Source organism: Denticeps clupeoides, chromosome 7, assembly GCF_900700375.1.
Source record: "Denticeps clupeoides chromosome 7, fDenClu1.1, whole genome shotgun sequence".
Classification (NCBI taxonomy): domain Eukaryota; kingdom Metazoa; phylum Chordata; class Actinopteri; order Clupeiformes; family Denticipitidae; genus Denticeps; species Denticeps clupeoides.
The window spans coordinates 17883891-17909086 of NC_041713.1; the positions used below are offsets into that span (position 1 = coordinate 17883891).

General features: G+C 51.6%; 1 protein-coding gene across 3 annotated transcripts in view; it reads left to right on the top strand.

The window, feature by feature from the left end:
• The first annotated feature begins 547 nt into the window (after positions 1-547).
• Positions 548-25196, top strand: part of notch3 (notch receptor 3) — a 28384-nt gene continuing 3735 nt past the window's right edge. The window contains exons 1-32 of one of the 3 annotated variants that reach the window (XM_028985379.1): positions 548-901; positions 1931-1997; positions 10648-10790; positions 11490-11825; positions 12336-12458; positions 13053-13286; positions 13378-13533; positions 13773-13958; positions 14953-15066; positions 16255-16368; positions 17566-17799; positions 17892-18002; positions 18088-18280; positions 18362-18507; positions 18664-18897; positions 19257-19409; positions 19495-19723; positions 19812-20013; positions 20102-20258; positions 20419-20603; positions 20682-20814; positions 20885-21139; positions 21227-21339; positions 21420-21946; positions 22032-22358; positions 22969-23117; positions 23213-23438; positions 23523-23613; positions 23705-23873; positions 23956-24260; positions 24731-24878; positions 25049-25146. In XM_028985379.1, the coding sequence (XP_028841212.1) occupies positions 841-901; positions 1931-1997; positions 10648-10790; positions 11490-11825; positions 12336-12458; positions 13053-13286; positions 13378-13533; positions 13773-13958; positions 14953-15066; positions 16255-16368; positions 17566-17799; positions 17892-18002; positions 18088-18280; positions 18362-18507; positions 18664-18897; positions 19257-19409; positions 19495-19723; positions 19812-20013; positions 20102-20258; positions 20419-20603; positions 20682-20814; positions 20885-21139; positions 21227-21339; positions 21420-21946; positions 22032-22358; positions 22969-23117; positions 23213-23438; positions 23523-23613; positions 23705-23873; positions 23956-24260; positions 24731-24878; positions 25049-25146 (5919 nt within the window). In that variant the 5' untranslated portion in view covers positions 548-840. Of the gene's footprint in view, positions 902-1930; positions 1998-4620; positions 7030-7102; positions 7150-10647; positions 10791-11489; positions 11826-12335; positions 12459-13052; positions 13287-13377; positions 13534-13772; positions 13959-14952; positions 15067-16254; positions 16369-17565; positions 17800-17891; positions 18003-18087; positions 18281-18361; positions 18508-18663; positions 18898-19256; positions 19410-19494; positions 19724-19811; positions 20014-20101; positions 20259-20418; positions 20604-20681; positions 20815-20884; positions 21140-21226; positions 21340-21419; positions 21947-22031; positions 22359-22968; positions 23118-23212; positions 23439-23522; positions 23614-23704; positions 23874-23955; positions 24261-24730; positions 24879-25048; positions 25147-25196 lie in introns of those variants that run through there. The other 2 variants (XM_028985380.1, XM_028985381.1) reach the window with 2 other exon arrangements.

Genomic DNA, 25196 nt, shown 5'->3' on the forward strand with positions numbered 1-25196 from the left:
CAATTTAAACGGCTTCAGACCATGCAGACCCTGACAGACATCACACTGTCTGCTGGACTGCATTCATATTAGCTCTTGCTAATTAATCCTTGAACTGGATCAACTACACTCAGATGCCATTTATATTGAAAAAAAGCACATAAATTATAAAATAAAGGATTGTTTCTTCCTTTTGTGTTTTGCATAATTGCAAATATATATTTGATCAATGAAGCATTTAGTGTCTTCTCTTTCACTGCAACCATCAATCAAAATGCAGATAATAAAACTCTGTCTAAGATTAAAGTTGCATTGAACGCAATGATGTGTTGAGGTGTTGGTTATAGTTCCTTGCTGTGATCACAGATTTGATAGACGACGTCAAACGAGTAACTGGACTCCGCAACAACTTTTTTTAAGCACGTAAAGTCACGTCAAAACCACCCGGAGAGTGGGCAAAGGGTCACGTGGCACTATTTTGTGGCGGCGGAGGGATATATCCAAGTTTCTTGGGACGGTTCGGGCGGAGGAGGCCGGAGAGGGGCGGAGTGCTGGCAAGTCGGGCCCCTGGTCGGAGTGAAGTAAGAAAAGTTTTCCAGAAGTTGCTGAAGGTGAATCCTGACGCGCAGCGGCCCGTCCGAGCTGCGGAGGAGGACATTTGGACTATAACTACAGACGCCGGGTTAAAAAAAAAAAAAAAAAACATTTATATTGACAGACGAGTGTTCATGACCAACTTTTTCATTGACTTTATGAGGCTTTTTTTGTGTTGCCGCGACGTCGTGGAACTTCGTATTTTTTGTGTGAATTTGTAAAGGATGTATTATTGCTAACGCTCCTAAAGAGGCGATTTCCACAGAAATGGGGATTTACAGTATTTGGATATGTCTCTCGTTTCTATATTTTGCACACAGCAGTGAAGGTAAGGCCACTTGGACTCTTCTCTCCTGCTTTTATTCTACAAAATGTACTGTTGTACAGTAGCCCGAGACACGGTTATTGCTCGATATGAAATATTGGTTGTTATAACTGGCGCGCGCGGGGCTTTAAAATGTCCCGCCAGACGCGTGCTTGGTGGACAACGCGACGATGCGCAGCGCCGGTTGAAATTGCTCCAGGGAGGGATGGAGAGGAGGATGCTGCTGCGGCGCGGCGACAGGCTGCCGTGTGACGCCGAGCCCCGACCAGCCTCGTGCTTGCGAGGCGCCTCGGGAGCGCGCCGCGGTGGGTCGGGAGCGCGCCGCGGAGAATCGGGGACGCGGCAGGTCCCGGGCTGCGCGACTTTGATGATGTAAAATAAAAAAAAAGAAAAGAAAAGTAAAAAGACCAGCGCGAACGTTTGCTTTCGTGCTCTGAGTGGGTTTCTGCGAGATTTGTGTCCGCGTGGGGCTGGGTGATGGGCCACAACTTTACCCCCGTCGTTTAGGAAACAAAGAGCTGCTAACAATTGAACTTTGTTTTTTTTGCAGAAAGGTGGGGGGATGGGGCCAGTGAACGCGAGAAAATAATCTGCATGCGTAATTGCAGGTTTTATATGAGTTTTTTTTATTTTTATTTTATTGTGCAATTGCTATTAAAAAAACGGAGTGACGTCTCTACTGCGACGGGAATTCAGTTTATCATGAAACACAGAACAGAACCAAACCTGCCAAATAGTGAGCATTACGTTGGAATCGGCCATTAGACGTACATTTAGACTGTGTGTGTGGAAGAATTTCCATGTGTACACCCATGCATCTGCCTTCTCCTGCAGATAAGACGCGATCTGCCTTCACGGGAAAGCAAACGTTAATGCGAGTGTTTACAGACCCGGAGGGATGCTTTGCGTTGCATGCAACTTCCTGTGAAATGTGTATTCCTGCTGTTCCTTTTCACCATTTGTTGGTGGGTTTTTTGGTGAAAGTGGCGGCAGACCCCGACCAGACTCTCACTGTGCTCTCCTTCCCCACAGGACTCCGCTGCGTGGATTCGTACAGGCCGTGTGAAAATGGGGGGATGTGCATAGACTCACGGTGCATGTAAGTGTTATTAAGCAGCTTATTAACTCACTAAACCTTTTTCACATCCAGCCAAAAGCCACGCCGCTCTGGCAACAAAGGAACTGCCCCGTCTGCGCGGAAAAGTCTTTTGTCCAGTGCAGACAGTGGCTGCGCTTGCAGGTCCTTTAGGAGGAACCCACCTTCTGCCCCCGTGAAAAAACGTCTGTGGGGCGCCGTCGCGAGCCCGGAGCAATCGGCGTGTAACGGGAACAGACATTGATGCACGCCGACCATTAAGCGAAGCGGGTTCACGTTAGGGCGTGTGCGCTGCGTGACGCGAAATCCAGTTGCACCTGTCCGTTACCGGGTTTACCCCTCTCTCCCTCTCTCCCTCTCTCTTTCCCAAAAACCGGCCTTGCTTCCCGTCCGTCTTTCTTCTTTTTCTTTTTTGTCTTCACTGAGAATTCTGATGCAGAGTGATTGTTATGACATGAAAGCCTGGGGCTGTTGTTTTTACTTTCCCGCCTGATTTAGGACAGTCTCTGTGTGTGTGTGTGTGTGTGTGTGTGTGTGTACTCTATCCTTCATTCACGGTGATTAGTTTCCCCCCCCCACAATAGGAGAGGGTACGTGGGAAACCATCTCTCCTAAAACAGGAGGCTCGGAGCTGTTAGGCTTTTGTTCGCAAATTAAAGACCACACATTAACACACAAGGTGTAGCGCGGTGGAGAGCCCGGGGGGGGGGCGGCCGCTTTGTGTTTCATTTTCGCAGCGATCCGGCCGCCCCAGGCTCTCACTACAGTAACATTTATTGCTTTATGGGTTTTTTTTCGCCACGCCCCCTCTCCGAAATAAAGGAGGTCACAGCCTGGTGAAGGGCCGCTTCCCTCGACCCCCGCCGTCCCCGTCAAGCATTCGGGCTCCCTCGCGGTGCAGATTGGGACAGGTTCGGACTGGGACACCGGCCGACCTGCCGCCTCAGCACCCATCCACCCGTCTAGTATTGGCTGGCGGGGTCCGCGGCGCGCTCTTCAATCATTGCCCAGATGCAGCAGGGCAAGTGGGATTAAGGCGGCGTGTGGGTAAATGTGTAATGGTGTTTACAGCCCAGGGTTCAGTCTCACACACACACACACACACACCGCGCATTCTTTAAAACAAACCTGTTTTTATTTCCTCCTCTGCTTTTCCAAATTGCTTAACGGTATAAACCAATGTTTATTCTCTGGCTTGACTCGAGCCGCCGTGTGTATTAAGGGCGTGGAGTCTTTTGAAAGAGTTGGTCCAGCTCCAGCGGCGAGGGACGTTTCGTTAAGCGAGAGAGCAAGGGAAGGAAGGGGGACGGTGACAGGAAGGCAAAAGGGTCGAGGAATCGCAGGTGAGCGGTCGGAGCATTTCGACTCCACGCCGACCCCCTCGTCCCCGCCCGTCCCCTGAGATCAGCGCGTAACCAGAGATCCAGAACAGCAGAAAGGGACCTTTATTCCCCCCCTGATACCCGCCTGAAACAGGGCACCGCCGGGAGAGGACAGAGAGAAAAGAGGAACAAAAAGGAACATTGGAGAAGGGGGGGGGGGGGGGGATCACAAAGAGGAAAAGAGACAGGGACATGGAAGCTCGGGAAGGTGAAGATACATAGTTATATGGAGTCCTGTGCTCCTGTATGAGCTCCAGTGTGAGTTGTGCCGTGGTTTTAGTTGCATTTTTGGGTTTGGGACGGTAACCCTCCTCGCTGCCTGTGACAGGATAGAAATGGCCGTCCTTCCCGCTACAGAGATTGCGCAGCAGCGTCTCTCTTTGTAGCCACAGCAGTTCAGGTGACAGTAATATTATGCGAATATGGCTCCTGGTCCTGGGTCGTCCCAGATACCGGGGTGTGTGTGTGTGTGGGTTTTTTTTTTTTTTTGGAAACCTGTTGGAAAGCATGCCGCGACATACCTGTTTTCCGTCGAACTTCTTGGGTTTCGCAGCCTCACCTGCCTGACCTCCTGGGCATCTCTGCGGCGGGCCGAGGTCCGTGTAGCAGTTAGGAGATTACAGCAGTAATCCTTCACAGACCTGCTCCCCTTAATGCCCGCTGTCAATGGACCATAGTGAGGTGGCGTTAAAAGGGCGGGGGGTGGTAATGCAAAGATGTTTTCTTTCTTATCTTGTCACAGAGGCAGCGGTTCTGGTGGAATCTGGAGAAACCAGAGGGAGGCGGGCTCTGGTTAAGGTGCAATGGAACCTCAGCGACCAGCACCCCCCCCCAGCCCCTCATCCTCGCGGATGAAGGCTCTGCTTGTGGAGGGGGAGATAATTAGGCGGATTGAGAGGGTGTCATTCAGAAAAAGTCCAGCTGGAAGAGCCGGGCTTGGGGGTTGGGGGCTTTGCCGGGGTGCGGGGGACAGCTGGTGGATGTTGTGATGATAATCCAGTGAAGTCAGTCCTTCACAAAAGGGGGGAGTGGAGGGCCAGGTGCTGCCATTGAGTGGCCCGCTGCCCCCATGCCGAGACAGACAGGCTCGTGGAGGAATGGAGCCAGCGGCCCGTGGGCCTCTTCTCAGCACATGCTCACATGCGGCGGAATGACGACGCCGCTTTTGTCTGCCCTGTGTGCTCATCCGAGCGACGAGCGCCGTCTCAGCCTCGCTGCGTGTTAATAAATCAAATTATTTAACGTTCCCATGAGCTCCGTAGCTCGGTAAATGTGGACGCTGCCATTGACATGTTTAGGGTTGTGTAGAAATTTCCTGAACCTCTGCGAACGTCAGTGAATTGAGGATGGCGCTTTATCGGCGCTCTTTATGGCGGATTAGTGAGGAATGCTCCGTAAGATTCCTCCTCTCCTGCTATCGCATTCACCGCATTGTCCGCACCTCCAGCCCATTCAGGCTGACAGTCAGCGGAGGAATGCCCCAGACAAAGCCCTCGACTGAGGCCAATTTTAAACGGGGTGGCTGGAATGTCTGGACTCGTTTGCAGTGAGGTGCTGCCCACCAAGCCCATAAGCTAACACGCATTTGGGAGTGACGGTTCACGGCCGTCTGTTTGACCGACAGATTAAGCTGTCCGATGTTGTAGTAAGCGGCTCTGGGGGTCGCGTGATGTCACGAAGTGACCGTCATCTCAGAGCTGGAACTTGGGTTTTCCCAGGCCCTATCGGAGGAAGTGCTGACTCCTGACCTCCTCGTCTCCTACTCACATCCTGCACATCGGGCTTTCCGTATCAGAGATCATGGTGTGACTTCTTTCATTCTCATTGCGACTGTAGCAGAAGTAATGTAGCCCGTTCCCTGGTACATTGACCCTCTGGGTGCATCAGCCTGTTTTTGGTGCATGAAGTGGCTTTAGGCGAGCAGACCACACCCACGCAAGAATCTCCTTTTCTTGAGAGGGGAATGAGAAGGCCTGACCGCCCTGGAAATGTGGAATTTTCACAATGAGCTCATGTTTGTTCTGCTGTTTGGTTGACGTTAGAAGCAACCTCACCCTCCTTTTGTCAGCATATTGATGACAATGGTGAGGTTAGCACTGGCCAGTTTTCCAGGCCTTGCTCGGTGCTCACCATGCATATCCCCAAAACCCGAGCAACGGAGCTTCTAGTCCCAGCCACAGGCCGTCCGTATGACTTCAACCCGCAAGACGATTTCCTCACTTGCCCATGGAATTGATGAAACAAAGAACAACTGTAGACTACGAGAGTGAAGTCACTCCTTCCCCGAGGTCTGGTTCCGTTTAGGTGCTGGGGTGGGGTTTTGTGGTGAAGCCGACTGAAGAATGCCTTGGAAGACTTTGACTTTGGGATGTGTGTGGTTATGGTCAACTGTGTTGCAATACCAGACATTCCTTTTTTCTCATTTTTCTCCTAATAATCACCGTGCAGACAGTCCTTTATATAAATGTATAAAATGTTGGTTTTTTTTGGTGGAAGATATACCCTGCCGAGCACCAAGCTGCCGGCTGCGTTGTATTCCATCAGTGCTGTGAGCTTAGCAGCAAACAAGATGGTGGCCCATTATCACACCAGAGTACAAAACCACACCCTGGCAGCCTTCATAATCTCAAGCCGTTCCAAACACAGCGATGGTTGTGCCATTCCGGTGCCTCTGGAGCCACGTGAAGTACAGACTGAGGCACGTCGCAGGTCCTGCCAGGCCTCGGTGGAAGCATCAAGTTATAAAAGTTTCTGTGTCCACCTCCAGAGATCATCACCTCGGCTGCTTACTGAAGCTCTTCTCCCAACAGCCCAGTGTTTGGAATTGAAGAGCGTGGTGAAGCCTCTCCGCCACCGCTGGCACCGCCACCACCGACCCTCCTTCCCTTCTGCTTCGCCATGGGTTACTGTTGCCAGGCTACAGCTGAGGCCTGTTGGTCCGTGTAAGCGCAAGCCTGAGAGCCGGGCTGTTTGGGTCAACCTCCCCCTTCGCACAATGGGCTTCTGACTACTTTAGCTCTTTTATTTGGGCCACAAAAAACACTCCCCTACCCCCACTTCGGTTCCTCTTTGAGAACAGAGGGGGGGGGTTGGCTCTTGTTGGCAGTGTGGTGTCAGTGTGGACGTTCACAAAGAAACAGAGCTGCTTTTCGCATGTGGGGGTTTGGCTGATGGGGGTTGTGCCTGCGCCTCAAGTACAGCCCCAGACGCAAATTTTCTGGGCCTACAGGCATTTAATCCTTTCATGAAGGGACCTGACTGCAGCCTTTGCTGGGAAATTCGAAAGAAAAGTTGCATTTCAGCTTGATCCTACTTACTGTTGCTCAAAGTGAAAGCTCTACGCTGAGGAATGCACCGTTGTTGTCGTTGGTTTGAGTTCCGGTCGTCTGGGGAATCGAATCCCCAGGTAAGGGATGCGCCCAGGAAGGGGGGGGCATTTGGGACCATGAAGTGTGTCATTAGGGAGGGAGGTGTGTTTGTGCTCCTTTTTCCACAGGTGGCGTGACCTCCAAGCCCCGGCGCGCTGGGCTTGAGAGGACGGTGTCACGTTCCCCGCCTCGGTGACCCTGAGAACAGGAAAAATGGCTTCAGGTTACAAAGGCCAAGAGACGGTGTCGAGATTCAAGCACGTAAATCACACAGGATCAGTGGAGGTGTGCGTGTTGTCGCAGTGCTTCGCGCAGGAGTACGTGTGTTGGTTTTTAATGGACTCTCACTGCCCTGTAGGCCCCCACCTGTCGAGTAGCCCCAGCTCCTGCACCGGAAGGGCGCGTGTAAGTCCTACTGCGTGTGTGTATGTACTCACTGCATATGTGCATGTGAGTGGTGCTTTTTGGGGGTTACTTGTTGAATCGATGCTGCTTGCCGTCTTGACTCCCTCCTGGTTGCCCACATCCGCTGTCAAAACACCGTCACCGGAGGTGTGAGGCGTGCGTGAAGTCAAGTGCAGCAGCGTGGCATGTGTGTGCAAAGTGTGTTTCTACTGACATGCATGTGCGTTTTGGACATTTACATTTACAGCATTTATCAGACACCCTTATCCAGACCGACAATCAGTAGTTACAGGGACAGTCCCCCCCTGGAGACACTCAGGGTTAAGTGTCTTGCTCAGGGACACAATGGTAGTAAGTGGGATTTGAACCCGGGTCTTCTGGTTCACAGGCGAGTGTGTCACCCACTAGGCTACTAGCACCCTGGACACCCCAACATTTTTGGTTACGTGTGCGAGAAGAGCCCCCTTGTGTGTGTGTATGAAGCGCAGCCTCTCAGGGACCGTGCCCAACAGGCTGCGCTCTGCTGACAGATGTGAACAGATGTGGGTTTGCAGCTGCCGCGAGCCCTCAGCTCTGCCGTGGCGCTGGCGGGACTGCCTGCGGCGGACTCCCCCATCCTCCGGCCTTCCTTTACATGGCCTGCATTGAAACCCCAACACAACACGCAGCGTCCCACACAGCAACAGGTGGGACACGGCCTGGCTTGTGTTATTTGCCACAGGAGTGCAGCCTCGCCACATAGTTATCTGACTCGGAGCTCGGAGTACGGTGATACTGGCCTTGCACTTCACTGCTGTGTCCAGACAAAAGAATGTGTGTTTTGGCTGCAGCTCTCAGGGGTGAGGACAAACGACTGCTTTTCCAGAGACAGTCTCATAAACGCGCTGTAGTGTGTACAAAGGCACCATCTTCATCTGGCAGATGATATGAGATAATAATAAATAACAATTTGCACTTCCCTCAATTTACAATTCACATTTAGTTCCCGGTTTTCTGTCCATTATTGTCTTGTGCATTGTAAGTAAATACATGTAATAACCCATTGATTTAGCTAAAAACTCAAATATGCTTCTAACGGAAGCAGTAATTGGAGAAAAATACATTACGTGTATCCCTAAACTGGCTGGTATTAAACCTCAGGTATGAATGCCACCTGCGCCCAGAATTTAAGGAACAGGTGGAAATGGACACACATTAGACATGACCAGGCAACACATTGTAATTGCACAAGATAGTCGTTTCGCAAGCACACGTTTCACCACCAACCTCCATTGCTAAAAAGTCAGTGGCTACTGATGCTGCATACAAGCTTTCAAAACCATGTATAGTTCGATTGTTACTAGCCTCCGTTTAAAAGTTGTAATTCAGACCGTAGCTCATGAAGATTTTATCGGCAAGTGTAGGAAATGCAGAACACGCATGATTCATTGCGAGTCAGCTACTCCCAGTGTGCAATAATGTGCTATTCATCGTCTGATCTTCTGGCCAGATCACCCACCCCTGAACATCCAAGTACAAAGAATATTTTCTTCATCTAAAAGCTTTACATAAAAGCACCATTAAATTTGCCTCGTGGTTTTGCAGGAATTCACACACTCCCGTTCACCCTGATGCTTCTCTGCCGTTTAAATGTCCAGCTTTCAAAATGGCCGCATTTATTAGAGGCTGGATGTCAGACTGCATGTGGGGGGCGAATGCGTCCCCTCCTCTGTCCCATCATGCATCTCTTTGTGATGCGACAAGGACTTTTTTTTTTTTTTGGTGACACCCAGATTCCAGACATAGTTAATTTGCCTCTAAATAAACCCAGCCAAGCCATGACAAATAGCCAAGGGGACGGCGGGGGGAGAGGGGTGATTGGTGGGGTGTCAGGCCCGTTGCTCGTCCGTCTGTGAGGTTGCCACAACAACGGGGATCGGCGATTCAGAGAGGCCGCGAGTGTTTTCAGAGCAGGAGACGGGGATTACAGGAAATATGACATGACATTCTCTCTCTCGCTCTCCCTGTCCCCTACCTCTCATTCTCTCACTCTACCTCTCTCTCTCTCTCTCTCTCTCTGGATCACCCCCCTCTCCACAAGCCTGACTGACATTATCATCACAATCAGACTGCTGACCCCTGACATTTGACCTCTCAGCATGTGAGGGGTTAGTTGGGAACACTGGATTCCTGCAGCAGGGGCTTTGGAAGGTGAACAAGTAGCCGTGGCAACTGAGCAAAGCGTCCTGCTTTGCTTTTTTTTTTTTATGAAATAGCTCGCCGCCGGTTCTTTTTGGCGAAGGCCAAGGTGTTACGGAGAAGCTCGGGATGGGTTCTTACTCTGACCCTGGGGAGGGAAGCATATCGCTTCAGACTGTTGTTTTTGCAGTCATGGCGGAAAAATGTTAACACAGATATTAGAGGGAAAAAAGATCAACTCCCATCAGAGCTCAGGGAAATTAGTAGCTGCAGGGGCCAAACCGCTGGCGCTTTTAGGTCGGCCTGGCTGAGTTGAGCTTAATAGCTTGCTACTGAGGTTAATAAAAGGTTAATTAGCAGGCAAGGAGGCCAGAAGTAGCTCCCCCTACAGGTTGGGGCCATTTTACCCATGCTTGCCCCCTCCAAAAGGGTCAGAGAGAAATCCCATCAGATGGACCCTGGGGGAGGAGACGTGGGCCACAAAAGAAGCAGCACAATAAAAGATGAGGAGATAACTCCTCTGAGCTGAAGAAAGGAGAAGTGGCCATCCTGTTACAGAGCCAAGAGGAAAAGGGCATTGTTGCCCCCGCCCCCCCAGGCCTGTATGGACAACGTGGGGGTTGTTTTACAGTGAAAGAGTAGAGAGGGCCTGAGGGAGCGGGACGGAGAGAGCGGCCGTCATAGACCCTGTCATCGACTTCAAACGGCCCATTTGATGTAGGAGCCCATCCTGTGATGCCCCCCAACCCCCCCCACCCCCCCCACCCCCAACCCCACCCCCGTGCGGGTGTAGGGTTACCCAGCACACACTAGCCTCTCAATCTGAGCCACCGAAAGATCACTGACTGTACCAGCCGGGCCCCCAGAGAGGGCAATTAAAAACCTGTTTGTATGTTATCTCACCAGCTCAGTTTTAGCTCATGCGGAGCCCAGTATCTGTGGAGAGACGATGGACAAACTCCACTGAAGTGGTGTTGGGTTACTGAAGGCTAATAATTACGCCTCATATCCAGAAAAGAATTGGTTTAATTACTGTTTACGAGTGTAGAGGCAGTGACGTTAGCGGGAAGGAGTGAGGAAGAGGGCTGATGCGAGAGGAATGTAGGCTGGGGGTGGATGGGTGTCCTGACTAAAGAATGAGGGGGACATTATGATGGTGACTGATTAACTCTCGCTGTTTGTTTTGAATGCCGGTGCTGGTTAATGCTTGGCCAAGCCGACGTGGTGGTCAGTGGTTTGTGACTCCTGCGCCGCCAGGGCTGTGATTTAGCAGGAGGCGGGGTACACTGCCATCTCACCTGCCACCTCCCTCTCTCACAGGTGCCGGCCCGGATACATCGGAACCCTCTGTCAGCACCTGGACCCCTGTCACCGCTCGCCCTGCCTCAACGGCGCCGCCTGCAAGAGCCAGGTGGCCAACGGAGTCCCTCAGTACACCTGCGTCTGTCAGAGAGGCTTCCGGGGTGAGAGTTTAAACGGGAAAAAAATAACAGGAGGGTGGGGTTCCTGTCCTAGCCAGATATGGGTCACTTTATTTATATATGCAGCCAGTCAAAAGTTTGGGGGTCATTTCTTTTTCTTTTTTTTTTTTACTATTTTTACAGCGTACAGCAAAACTGAAGACTGAGGATATTTAATAAGCAAAAAACCTTTCATGTTTCCGGCTGTTTATAGCATTTTTATTTTCACGCTCTTTTACATTTACAGCATTTATCAGACACCCTTATCCAGAGCAACTTACAATCACTAGTTACAGGGACAGTCCCCCCCGGAGCAATTTAGGGTTAAGTGTCTTGCTCAGGGACACAATGGTAGTAAGTGGGATTTGAACCTGGGTCTTCTGGTTCATAGGCGAGTAGGCTACTACCACCCATTTAACCACCTTAAGTGTGACGGTGGGTGGGGTTTTGCTACATTGAGCACTTACTGCTGCTTTTGCTTCACTCATGTAAACGATAATCTTGTGAAGTGTGCAGAGCAGCCATGGAGGTAAAGAGAGGGGAATGAATCTAACCTGCGTACAGTACGTTTTGACTGGTGGTGCATGAATGCCGATCTGATATTTTTATATCTGTAGTTTGTCCTTATTAAGCTCAGAAAAATGTACACCTTCTACAATATGTAGTTCACAAAATTTCACCCAACAACCCATTGTTTCTCAGGCCAAGATTGCTCCTTGATTGACGCGTGCGCCACCAGTCCATGTGCCAACGGAGCCCGTTGTGCCAACTGGAACAACCACTACAACTGCTCCTGCCCACCTGGGTTCCAGGGCAAGAACTGCAGGAACGACATTGACGAGTGCCGCAAGCCGGGCAAATGCCTGAACGGCGGCCTGTGCCTGAACACGCACGGTTCCTTCCGCTGCCAGTGCCAGCCCGGGTACAGCGGGCGTACCTGCGAGGTGCCCACCCTGCCCTGCGCGCCATCTCAGTGCCTCAACGGGGGCACGTGCCACCAGACCAGCGACCATGCCTACGAGTGCGCCTGCCTGCCAGGTAGCGTAAACCCTCCTACTCTCTTCTTGTCACGCGCCGGTGGCCGGTGACGTCATCGTTAGCGCCTGCAGTTTATGCTCCAGGTCGAAAGCTGCGACCTGCTATAAATAGCCCCCTACAGGGGGAGGGACAGCGGTGGGTCCAGGCCTGGGCGGAATTTTCTTTATGGCCCCTCGGCCTTCTCTCCGGGGAGCGGGCAGGAAATGTCCCTCCGCCAGTGAGGAAGTCATTGAAACTGTGAGAGATTATAAAACAAGCAAACACGGCGGGGAGTGTGGCCCTCCGTAGCCGTGCACGGCCACTGTGGGAACCCGCCATGAGAACCTGTAAACACTTAAACACCCCGCCGCCATGCACAGCCGCGCAGCCCTGCCGCCATGCACAGCTGCAGGATGTCAGATGCGGCGCCGCGATACATGCGCCAGAGCGCCGGTGGGAACGGGACATTAGTCATCGTTTCTGTGCCATTAGCTAAACGCTTCCTAATGTGCGGTGTTGTGCTTCTCGAAGGGTTTGAGGGCCACAACTGTGAGATCAACGTGGACGACTGCCCAGGACACAAGTGCATGAACGGCGGCATCTGCGTAGACGGCGTCAACACCTACAACTGCCAGTGTCCGCCCGAGTGGACAGGTAGGAATAAACATCTCACTGGGCTGAAGATGGAAAAAAATAAAGCAATTTAACGAAATGTTTGGACACTGTGGCGGTTATGCTGGAAACATAAAATGTATTTTGTTTAAAAGAAGGACTATTTTTCATGAAGTAGACTCATGAGAGTCAGCCTCAACGGTACAAACTCAAACTTCACGTGGTTGAGAGACGCCAAAAGTGTGAAATCTTGTCAAACACAGCAGATTTAATGCTTTGAAGAGCTTCAGTGATATGAAAGATTGCTTTGTTCGTTTTTTTTGGCTTACTACATAACGTCTGTAAAGATTTTTCCACCATGTGCAAATAGTCAGAAAAAGAAAGATAAGATAAAATGATCCTTTATTAGTCCCACAAGAGGGAAAATATGGCAGTGGTGGCCTAGCGGTTAAGGAAGTGGCCCCGTAATCAGAAGGTTGCCAGTTTGAATGTATTTCACATTCACTTCACTTTACAAAGACCCCAAGATCCGTAGGTGTGTTGACACACTGGTATTATATATAGATTCATCTGAACTGACTCTGCATATAAATCATTTTAAATATGACAGAAATGTGAACTGTGTCTCGCCAACAGGCCAGTACTGTGCTGAGGATGTGAACGAGTGCCTCATGCAACCTAACGCCTGTCACAACGGCGGCACGTGCTTCAACACCATTGGTGGCCACACCTGTGTGTGCGTCAATGGCTGGACGGGAGACGACTGCAGCGAGAACATCGACGACTGCGCCACGGCCGTCTGCTTCAATGGAGCCACCTGCCACGACCGCGTCGCCTCCTTCTTCTGCGAATGTCCGGTGGGCAAGACAGGTGAGAGGTTGCAGAGGTTGCATTTCTGTGCATTTCGTGGGTAAAAGGGGGACTATATTTCAGTGTGTGAACCTGTGCCTTAATCCCGCAGGTCTCCTGTGTCACCTGGATGACGCCTGTGTGAGTAACCCTTGCAACGAGGGAGCAGTGTGTGACACTAACCCGCTCAACGGGCGCGCCATCTGTACCTGTCCCGCCGGCTTCATTGGAGGGGCCTGCAACCAGGACATGGATGAATGCTCTATTGGTAAATTCACACGGCCCTTCACATCTCAGTCCGCACCAAAATATTCACATTTAAAAGTGTTCTTCCACTGAAAATGGTTTCAATTATATGTGCAATATTTCCTTTTCCAGTTGACATTCTGTCCATATATGCTGTCTTATCTTATGTTGTCTTATGTGTCATATTTTTATTATAGTCTGAAGGACTAGACTTTGATGTATTGTGCCAAGTTAATAATAACTTTTTTGTCTCTCCTTCAGGTGCCAACCCTTGTGAGCATTTCGGAAAGTGTGTGAACACAGAGGGCTCCTTCCAATGCCAGTGTGGGCGAGGGTACGCTGGCCCACGCTGCGAGATCGACATTAACGAGTGCCTCTCCATGCCGTGCCAGAATGATGCCACTTGCTTGGATCGCATTGGAGAGTTCACCTGCATCTGCATGCCAGGTTGGTCCTACTCTGTAAAACTGATCACAGATTCACTACATCTTTTCCAGCACCTTTGTTTACGTTCGCTTCAAGTATTTCTAACGTTTTGATAAATCAGCATAAATAGTGAACAAAATGGCTGGACAGCTACTGCTTGAACTTGAGTGCCGATGTGACGGGCCTGGTATCAGACAGATTCTTTAGAATCTGGTCCACTGTCATGCAGCACACACGGCACGTCCCAGGAACATGAGGCAGCCTGGCACTGCTTAGCAGACCTGAGGCTTTTCTCCTGGCACTCCTTACCCGACATGCATCAGGACCCTCACAGCCGGGCATACATGCATCCCAGGGTTTACAGGACTATACAAATTAGGGACTGTGAGTGGATGGGAGAGGAGGAGAGCGGACAGGGGGAGGAGTGTGCTGGGAATAATAATGAGAGCCGGAGTGGTGGGAATGGAGCCGAACAATAGGGCTCCTCTGTGCTCCACTTTGCGCCTCACACACACACACACACACACACACACACTGAGCAAGTGCAGGAGAGAGACACTTTTTCCCAGCACTTACCCCCCACAGCCAGTCCTACCAGTCCATCTCCCACTTCACTTCACTTCCACAAACACCTCTTCCTCACTGACCATCCTCATCTTTGCTGGCCTTTCAGCAGCCTTTGTACAACATGACACCCTGCTTCAGATGAATGTGGGGCAGGAGGCAGATGTGTGATCCTGCTGTTGAAGGGATGTGCATCAACAGTTAACCAACAGGGTTGTTATTCCCCACAGACGAAAAGGGCTGTGGCGATTCCTGTCCATTCAAACGCTGATGAATGTATAGGTGACACCATTTCCTGTGTCACAGCCCCGCTGAGACTTACACTTTGTGTAGGATGTGGACAAAACCTTCGTGTTGGGACTTACACGTCTTTGTGAGAATGTCCACCCCAGCCCTCTCTAATGTTTCTGTGAGTTAAGAGATTTGTTGAATGCTAACTTCCTCCACCCAGGCTACACTGGGACATACTGCGAGGTGGATGTGGACGAGTGCGAGAGCAACCCCTGTGTGAACGACGGCATCTGCAAGGACATGGTCAACGGCTTCACCTGCACCTGCCAGCCAGGTATGAGACCCACCGCTCCGAAACCCCACCGTCAGCCACTAGCCTAACGCACTTGAAATAACCGGCAGTGCGGAGAGCTTGTCGGCAGCTTTGAGTTTCTTTGTGGTGTGAGATCTGATCTGGCCGACTGTCCGGTCCAGGAATGATAATTGAAATTGGGCTGAAATTAGTCCACCCTTCCTGTGCAATGGACTTGAGCAGTGCAATTATTTTGAAGCCTGAGTCTGAGAGGCAGTCCTATCTCCCAACAGGAACAAAGACACTATTGTGACACCCCCACAGCCGCCACCACCACCAATCCCTCCCCCACACAGCCACAGTTCAGTAGAAGGGACCTCAGTCCCACACACACACACCCCCAGCCCTTCTCTCAGGACTGGAGGGGGGGGGCAATCCATCTAATGAGATTCTTTTCCAGGTCTGCAATTTACATCTGGGGCAGACAACCCCCCCCTGTCCCCCCCATCTAGCTATTGAGCCTGTGGTGCTAGTGCAGGCAACGGGGGGGGGGGCATGTTGTCCCCCGAAAGAAAACAATTCGATGCCCCCCCAGCCTTCTGCCCCAAGCCTCGGCACAGATGCCACCCCGGCACTGTTAATCAACATAACGCACACTGAAGAGCCAGCAATTGACGTTTTTATGGGCCACCCGCCTATTGATTTCTTTAAGTTCCTCGTTTGGACCATTCTCAAGGAATGTATGCGTTATTATCTTCTATTTTTGGTATCTAGATGGAATTCAGAACCACATTTATTGGGGGAAGTACTGTGTGGTTTAAAATTCTCTTGATGTGGTGCCAGGTCCAAGTCGAGACCGTTTCTTGGGCAGCCATTCTGTAGCATAACAAAGCCTAGACAATGCAAGCCTAGTATAAACACGGCCCAGAAATTCCCTAACAAAACAGCGCTGCGTCCCAAATAAACCAAAACTGGCTAATAGGAACCAGACATTCGCAAAACCTCAGATTGAAGCTTGATACAGAACTTCCGGACGATGTGTTTTGCATAGTCCCACAAGAACTGCCCAGACATCCCTGAATCATTCCTGATCAGGGTTATATCCAAGAGTCATTCATGATCTCAGCCGAGAGGGACTCGCTGCGGATCAGACAGCCTGAAACCAGGCTGCAGACCTCTGAACTCTGCTACTTTAGTCTGACCCCTGGCCTCTGTGTTTGCCTGTCCCAGGGTTTACTGGCACCATGTGTCAGATCGACATTGATGAGTGTGCAAGCACGCCCTGCCAGAATGGAGCCAAGTGTTTCGACCGACCCAACGGCTACGAGTGCCGCTGTGCTGAAGGTAAGTTAATTCACACACATGTGACTGTGGCAGTAGTTATGGCCATAAGGCAATGATGAGTGCCCTCTACTGGGCTCAAAGAGCTCTGCATTCATACCTGTATTGAGTGGCAAGGGTCTCAGTGAAAGTTCGAGTGGGCTCAAGGTCAGACGGGCCTCTTTATGTGTCTGCGTTCAGATCGCCGGGCAGACCTCTGACAAGAGGTCTTTAATCCCCCCCTCTTCCCCCATCTGACCCTGGGATGATGGGGTCACAGAGGGCCAGCAGCTGCTAGGGAAAGAGGTTACGAGCGGTCACCACCCCGACATCTGTTCATCTGTACCCCACAATGCATACCCACACAGGGCCTTATGGCACTTTAAAAAAACAAAACCCTCACTCACCTGTGGACTAGCCTACACACACACATACCTGCATACATTCTTACTTACTTTACTTACTAGCTTATTTAAGAAATGTTTCTGTTGATTTCTGTGGCTCGAGGTGGCGGTTGCAGACATGCAGCCGGTTACATTGTTAGCCGGAGCCAGCTGCTTGGTATTCTTGGAGCCGGTTCTCTCTGTTGAGCGCTTCTGCTAGCTGGGATGCAGCCTATTGTTCCGTCTGCTGGCGGGGACAAAAGCCGAGCTGTGAGGCTTGTGAAGGGCCCTCTCTCCCTCGCCCTGTCCCACAGCACGGCCAGCCCTGCCCAAGTCTCTCACAGTGCCCGTCGGCATGGAAACCCGGGGAACTGAGACGCCTGACTGTAGGACAGATTTTTTTTTCGAAAGAGAAGGAGTAACATGAAGGAAGTAGAAAGATTTAGGAAAAGAAAAGAACACTGCAAAGAAAGGAGACAGAGAAAGAGGAAAGTAGAAGGAAGTTTTAAAGAAAATGGGGGGAGGAGGGTGTAGGAAAGTCTGTGCAGGGTTTTTGCGAAATAGAGAGAATTTGAATAAAGTGAAAGGACGTTTTTCACATGCACGGCAAAAAAGGGAGATGAAAAGATTGTACCACTAATCAGTTAATGGAAAGAAGTTGCGATTAAGCATATCGCAAGGCTGAGAACTTTTTCTGGAGGTCTTCTGGTATCGCGTTGATCATCTTCCAAGAAAGGACATTTAAACAGATCTCTCTAGTATCTGGTTAAAACTCCACAAGGCAACATGATCTATCCCCTATTAAAATCCTATTGACCCACGCCTTTCTCCTCGGCAGGGTACGAAGGCACTCTTTGCGAGAGCAACATTGACAACTGCAAGCCTGACCCTTGCCACCACGGCACCTGTGTGGACGACATTGCCAGCTACACTTGCATCTGTGAGGCCGGGTACACCGGGTACCGCTGCGAAAACCAGCTCAACGAGTGCCACAGTAACCCTTGCCAGAACGGGGGCAAGTGTGTGGACCTGGTCAATAAGTACATCTGCCAGTGTCAGCACGGAACCTCAGGTCAGTGGCCGGTCCACCTTTGGAACACCTTTGTTTGGAACACCACTTGCATTGGCCGTAACCGACCGACTTGTCCCATCTTTTCCATGCAGGGGTCAACTGTGAGATCAACTTTGACGATTGCGCCAGCAGTCCCTGTGAATACGGCATCTGCAAGGATGGCATCAACCGCTATGACTGTGTCTGTAAACCAGGTTTCACAGGTGAAGACATTTCCTCTCTCATTCTGCATAACTCACTTTGTGCACCCAAATGAAGGCAGCTGACACCTTCCTCCTTCTCCTTCAGGTCCACTGTGTAATGTGGAGATAGATGAATGCTCCTCCAGCCCGTGCAGAAATGGAGGGACGTGCGTGGATGAAGAGAATGGCTTCCACTGCCAGTGCCCAGAAGGTTTCCACGACCCGTACTGTTACTCTCAGGTTGATGAGTGCAGCAGCAGCCCCTGCGTCCATGGAGCCTGCAGAGAAGATCCCAATGGGTAAAGGCCCTAACAGTGCTAGGAAAATGTGCACGAGGCTTCCTGGCCCGACCTGTGATTAATCCTGGATTGCTGTGGCAGGTATCGGTGCGACTGTGAGCCTGGCTGGACCGGGAAAAACTGTGACCTGAACCGGAATGACTGCCTCCCCAGCCCCTGCCAGAACGCCGGCACCTGCATCGACCAGCTCAACGGCTTCACATGCAAGTGCCGCCAGGGCTTTAAAGGTGAGAATTATGAACATGCAATTTTTATAAAGTTAACAAAATTTTATAAAATATCCCATCAGTTTTAAACAATCAAAATTGAGACGCTGACTCCCCCTATTGGAGAGTGGAGTTAATTGACAACCTGATCTTCTTGTTTGTCTCTGTGGAACTCAGGTAACCTGTGTCAGATGAACATTAACGAGTGTGAGTCCAGCCCTTGCCTGAACGGGGGCAAATGTGTGGACGGTGTCGCCAGCTTCACCTGCATGTGTGAGCTGCCCTACAGCGGGCCCACCTGTGCCGATGTGCTCACCCCCTGTTCCCCCAATCCCTGTGCCAACCATGCGCTTTGCACGCACACCCCAGATTACCTTAACTACAAGTGCAACTGCCAGCCGGGATGGCAAGGTGAGGAAAAGCACACATACATTATATTTGTTTGTTTTTTTTAACCAAAGACTAGTTTGGATGAGAAAAAAAAAAAAGTTTGGAGACCAAACGTGGGTAACACACTTGTCTATGAACCGGAAGACCCAGGTTCAAATCCCACTTACTACCATTGTGTCCCTGAGCAAGACACTTAACCCTAAATTGCTCCAGGGGGGGACTGTCCCTGTAACTACTGATTGTAAGTCGCTCTGGATCGTCTGATAAATGTAGATGTAGTATGAACTTTTAACAACTTGGAAAGTGTGAACTGCACAGCCATAAGGAAATTTGCAATTCGTTTGGTGTTAAATGCATTTTTCTGCTTTTGTTACTATCAGGTCTGCTGTGCACCGTGGACATCAACGAGTGCACCTCCAACCCCTGCAAGAACAGGGGCACCTGCACCAACACTTTGGGGGGTTACATCTGTTCCTGCCGTGCAGGGTTCACAGGGGCTAACTGTGAGACCGACATTAACGACTGTTCACCCAGTGAGTAGCGGTAAAGTCTGTCTTCAGGCACCGGCGGGGTTCCGCTTCTCAGTTCTAATTCCTGTTCCTCCCGTGCTCTCTCCAGACCCCTGCCTGAGTGGAGGAACCTGCACCGACGGCGTCAACAGCTTCAAATGCACCTGTCTGCCAGGCTTCACCGGCCCGCGCTGCGCCGTGGAGATTGACGAGTGTCAGAGCTCGCCCTGCAGGAACGGCGGTACCTGCACCGACTACGTCAACAGCTACACCTGCACCTGCAAAGCTGGCTACACTGGCATCCACTGCGAGACCAACATCCCCGACTGCACTGAAAGGTGGGACACTGGAGCAAAGCTTGTGACAGGGACTGCAGAGCGTCTTCTGATATTAAAGAGACATGTCTGGTTTGGTTTGCTCTCGCAGCTCCTGCTTCAACGGAGGCACCTGCCAGGACAAGATCAATGGCTACACCTGCTCCTGCCGGCCCGGCTTCACCGGCTCTCACTGCCAGTATGAGGTGAACGAGTGCGACTCGCAGCCCTGCCTGAATGGAGGAGTGTGCCAGGATGCCCTGGAGTCCTTCCGGTGCTCCTGTCCAAAGGGCTACAGCGGCAACCGTTGTCAGGTAATTTTATGCCCTGCTAGAACTGCTGCTACACTCTCATTGGCTCGTGAAGTGGGGTCGAAATGAACCTGTATCTCTGGCTCTTCAGACCCCAGTGGACTGGTGCAGGCGTTCCTCGCCCTGCCAGAACGGGGGCCGCTGCAGGCAGAAAGACGCCTCCTTCACCTGTGACTGTGTGGGCGGCTGGTCCGGCCGCTACTGTGACATCCCAGGGGTCTCCTGTGAGGTGGCTGCTGCAAAAAGGGGTACGTGTTCAGGCTAGCAGTGGGTAACACACTCACATATGAACCAGAAGAGCGCAAAGTCACAGGCTCAAGCCCCGCTTTGTAAACGAGGTTAATATAAAGTAAATGGACTTGTCCCATGGTGCTGACTGGCCTGTCTGCCCTGGGCTTTGGCCTACAGGTTATCAGATCGACGAACTCTGTCACCGCGGGGGCCACTGCGTGAACACCGGGAACACGCACTACTGCAAATGCCCTGCAGAGTACACTGGCAGCTACTGCGAGAACCAGGTGGACCACTGCGAGGACAAACCTTGCCGCAATGGCGCCACCTGCAGGAGTTATGTCGGAGGATATGCCTGCGATGTGAGTCTACCGATGAAAGAGGTGTTAACTTACCGATTAAGGAGCCTTTAATAACCAAACGTAATTCTTTTCTCCCAGTGTATGCCGGGCTACCACGGAGACAACTGCGAGCTGGAGATCAACGAGTGCAAGTCCCACCCATGTCAGAACGGGGGCACCTGCATTGACCTGGTGGGACTTTACATCTGCTCGTGTCCGCCCGGTACTCTGGGTAAGTAACGTCTCCATGGTCGTCACAGTTACACGCCGGACCCGTGCCTGATGGGCAACTCTGTCCGCAGGGGTCCTCTGTGAGATTAACGAGGACGACTGCGCCATCCATATGAGGCCCAGGGGTCTGCCCAAGTGCCTGAACAATGGCACGTGCGTGGACAGGGTGGGGGGCTACAGGTGCAACTGTCCCCCAGGCTTCACCGGAGAGCGCTGCGAGGGGGACATCAACGAGTGCCAGTCCAACCCGTGCAACCCCGGCAACAGCCTGGACTGCATCCAGCTCCCCAACGACTACCAGTGTGTCTGCAAGCCCGGCTTCACAGGTCAGAGCCGGTCTGTGTGCGCGTGGTCGGTGCGCGCTGTTGTGTCGGTGCGAGTCTGGGCGTAACGCGCAGGATGTTCTTCTCCAGGTCGCCGCTGCCAGAACCGGTTCAGCGTGTGCGAGTCGCAGCCCTGCCAGAACGGGGGGGCGTGTTCCGTGTCGAGCGGCTCCCCGTCGGGGTACACCTGCACCTGTCAGCTGGTGAGCGGCCCCTTTCACGCCCAAGATGTCCGCTTTGGTTTGTGGGACCGTGGCAAACTGTGTCTTCTCCCGCCGTTTAGGGCTACACCGGATCCAACTGTGAGCGCAGCATGAACTGCCGCGAGCTGTCCTGCTACAACGGCGGCAGCTGCTCCATCACGGCGCGCGGCGCCCGCTGCTCCTGCCTGCAGGGCTTCGCGGGACCCCAGTGCCAGCACCGCAGCAACGAGGGCTGCTCCTCCCAGCCGTGCCGCAAGGGCGGCCTGTGCACGGAGGAGGCCTCCTTCCCGTTCTTCCACTGCCAGTGCCCCGCCGGCCACGCCGGCAAGCGCTGCGAGCAGACCGTCCCCCTGGCCGAGCCGCCGCCGGCCTGCCCCATCGCCGACTGCCACGGCAAGGCCAACGACGGCGTCTGCAACAAAGAGTGCAACAGCTACCTGTGCCGATGGGACGGAGGCGACTGCTCGCTGGCGGTGAACCCGTGGGCGCGGTGCACAGACCCCCGCTGCTGGCGCGTCTTCAACAACAGCCAGTGTGACGAGGCCTGCAACAACGCCGACTGCCTCTACGACAACTTCGACTGCAAAACCAAGGAGAAGGTTTGCAAGTAAGTGCAACCGGCGGCACGTCTGCTGCGTTTCTGTAGCCTTGAAACCGGACAAAATTGACAAAACTCACTTTTGTGTCCGCAGTCCCGTGTACGAGACATACTGCATGGACCACTACGCCGACGGCCAGTGTGACCAGGGCTGTAACTACGTGGAGTGCGGCTGGGATGGCCTGGACTGCGCTGCCAAGGTCCCAGAGCATCTTGCCGACGGGCTCCTGGTCATTGTAGTCCTCCTGCCACCAGAAGAGCTGCTGCGCACCGGCACGGCCTTCCTTCAGAAGCTGAGCGCCATCCTGCGCACCTCCCTGCGCTTCCGCCTGGACCAAAATGGCGAGGCCATGATTCGGCCATACACTCGACACGAGGCTCGGCTTAAGCGTGAGATCCAGCCTGAACAGGAAGTTATTGGGTAAGACTATCCAATGGGCTACAAAGAGTGCCAGGGATCAGATTATATATGTTTCATAGAAGCCTAGTGGGTAAAACACTCGCCTATGAAACCAGAAGACCACAAAGTCACACTTAACCCTGAGTGTCTCCAGGTACTCTGTCCCTGTAACTACAAGTCACTCTGGATTACGGTGTCTGACAGATGCTATAAATGTCATTTGTAATTTAGTCCATCCAGCACTTTACAAATTGGCAGAAATTCAACAACCTTTGCGAATTCTGCATTACTTTGACATTTTGACCGATCGCCACAAACTTGACCAATATGTGCTGTATTGCATGGGTTTCACCAGTCATTATGCAGCCAAAAATGAGTTTTGTACTTCAAATATTAGCCAAAACATTAGTTGAAGTGTTGACATTCAGTTGAAAATGATGTAATTGTGTGTAAATTGTTAGACTATATCACATTTCTAAATATGCATTTCACACAAAAAAAAATACATGCATTTTATTGAAAAGTTGTGCAAATTCCTTCAAATCAGGAATCATATGCCAGAGCAATTCTTCAAAAAAAACGTGTTGCGTCGCGCTTTGTCATAACCTGCTGAACCTTCCCTCCTTTTCAGGTCCATCGTGTATCTGGAGATAGATAACCGGCAGTGCCTGCAGGACTCGAGCGACTGTTTCCCATCCGCAGACAGTGCCGCAGATTACCTGGGTGCCCTGTCTGCTGCAGAGATGCTCCGCTTCCCATACCGCATCAAATCAGTGCGAAGTGCGTATGCGCCATGTGTGCCGGTGAATACTTGGCACAAAGCGTAATGAAGTAAAGATCACGCGGTCTAATGTTAAACTCGTTCTGCATTGCAGCCGAGCCGCTGCCCACTTCAGAGGATGTGCCAGTCTGGACGAAGATGCTGCTAATGGGCATGGCAGCCATGTTGCTGTTGGTGATCCTGGTGGTGGGCATGCTCATAGCCCGGCGCAAACGAGAGCACAGTACCCTGTGGTTCCCCGAGGGATTCTTCCTGAAGAAAGAGACCAGCAGCAACAAGAACCGCAGGGAGCCAGTTGGCCAAGACGCGCTGGGACTGAAGTGAGTGGAGTCACATCATCTGATCTGACATGTTTGGAGTGGAGCATGTGGGCCTGTATTAAGTAGCTTTGCTTCTCTCCTTAGACACATGCCCAAGACAGTAGAGGAGTCTTTGCTGGGAGATCACAGTGACCAGTGGATAGATGCCGACTGCCCAGAGGCCAAGAGACTGAAGGCAAGGCTTCTTCCTCCATCCTGCAGTCACATCTGTGTGGAGGTATCAACCAGAGCGTCACAGAGAGTGACGATGTATGTTTGCGTTGCAGGTGGAGGAGCCCAGCATGCTGTCGGACTGCGAGGACGCAGTGGACTCCAGGCAGTGGACTCAGCACCACCTCGCTGCCGCTGACATTCGCATGCCACCCTCCATGGCCCTCACGCCACCCCAGGGAGAATTTGATGGTGACTGCATGGACGTTAATGTCCGAGGACCAGGTCTGTCTTGATGCGGTGCCTCTGTTCATTCCAACAGAAGAAATGATGGCTTAAAAAAATGATGTTTTCTCTCGTGTTCCAGACGGCTTTACCCCTCTCATGCTGGCATCCTTCTGTGGAGGTGGTCTTGAAATGGAGGTGGTGGAGGATGACGACTCGGAGGAATCCTCAGCCAACATCATCTCTGACCTCATCTACCAGGGGGCGTCTCTGGCAGCCCAGACGGACCGCACCGGGGAGACAGCGCTGCACCTGGCGGCACGCTACGCTCGGGCAGATGCTGCCAAACGACTCCTGGATGCCGGCGCGGACGCCAATGCACAGGACAACACGGGCCGCACGCCACTGCATGCTGCCGTAGCTGCTGACGCTCAGGGGGTCTTCCAGGTATTCACACACACACACACACACACACACGCACGTTTCGTTGAGCACTGAATGAGGCACCAATATTACAGGTAGTTTATGTTTGTACTTAATCTCACAGCACTCGTCACTCAGTGCACACAACAGAATGTGTCCTCTAAATTTAACCCATTGCTAACTGTGGACAGCCATGAAAGGCGCCCAGGGAGAAGTGTGTGGGGACAGCCCCTTGCCCAGGGGGACCTCGGTGGACCTTCAACTAGGCCACTTCTGCCTCTGTAAATTACAATACAGGGCAGATGTCTGGCAGCTCCCTTGTACTAGTGTCAGCACAAATTTAAACATATAAGTATTCTGAATAAGTATTCTGCTGCTACAACTCAAATATCTGAAAACAATCAAATGTTTAGTTATAGAACCAGTTGTTGTATGTTTGTTTGTTGTATCTTAAAGTGCCTTTATGAGTGCCTTTATGTCTCTGCCACATGCAGATTCTGATCCGTAACCGCGCCACAGACCTTGACTCCCGCATGAACGACGGTTCCACTGCACTCATCCTGGCTGCCCGACTGGCAGTGGAGGGGATGGTGGAGGAGCTCATCACTTGCCACGCTGACGTCAATGCCGTTGATGAGCTGGGTAAGCGTTTGAAGGCGGGAAAATAAAAACGAAAGAAAGAGCCGCTAGTATCAGACAAAATTCTCTTTCTTATAGTTCATATTGAAATGATCACATGATTTTTCTGACATTATTTCACTGTGAATGGAAGGTTATTTGTGTTAAAAGTGGAACGTTTGTCACTACCTTAGGTAAATCTGCCCTGCACTGGGCTGCTGCTGTGAATAATGTTGAAGCAACAATAGCCTTGCTGAAGAATGGAGCCAATAAAGATATGCAAGATCTGAAGGTACGTCCACAAAATCCTTCTACATTCTTTAGCTGTTTAATTTTGTACCC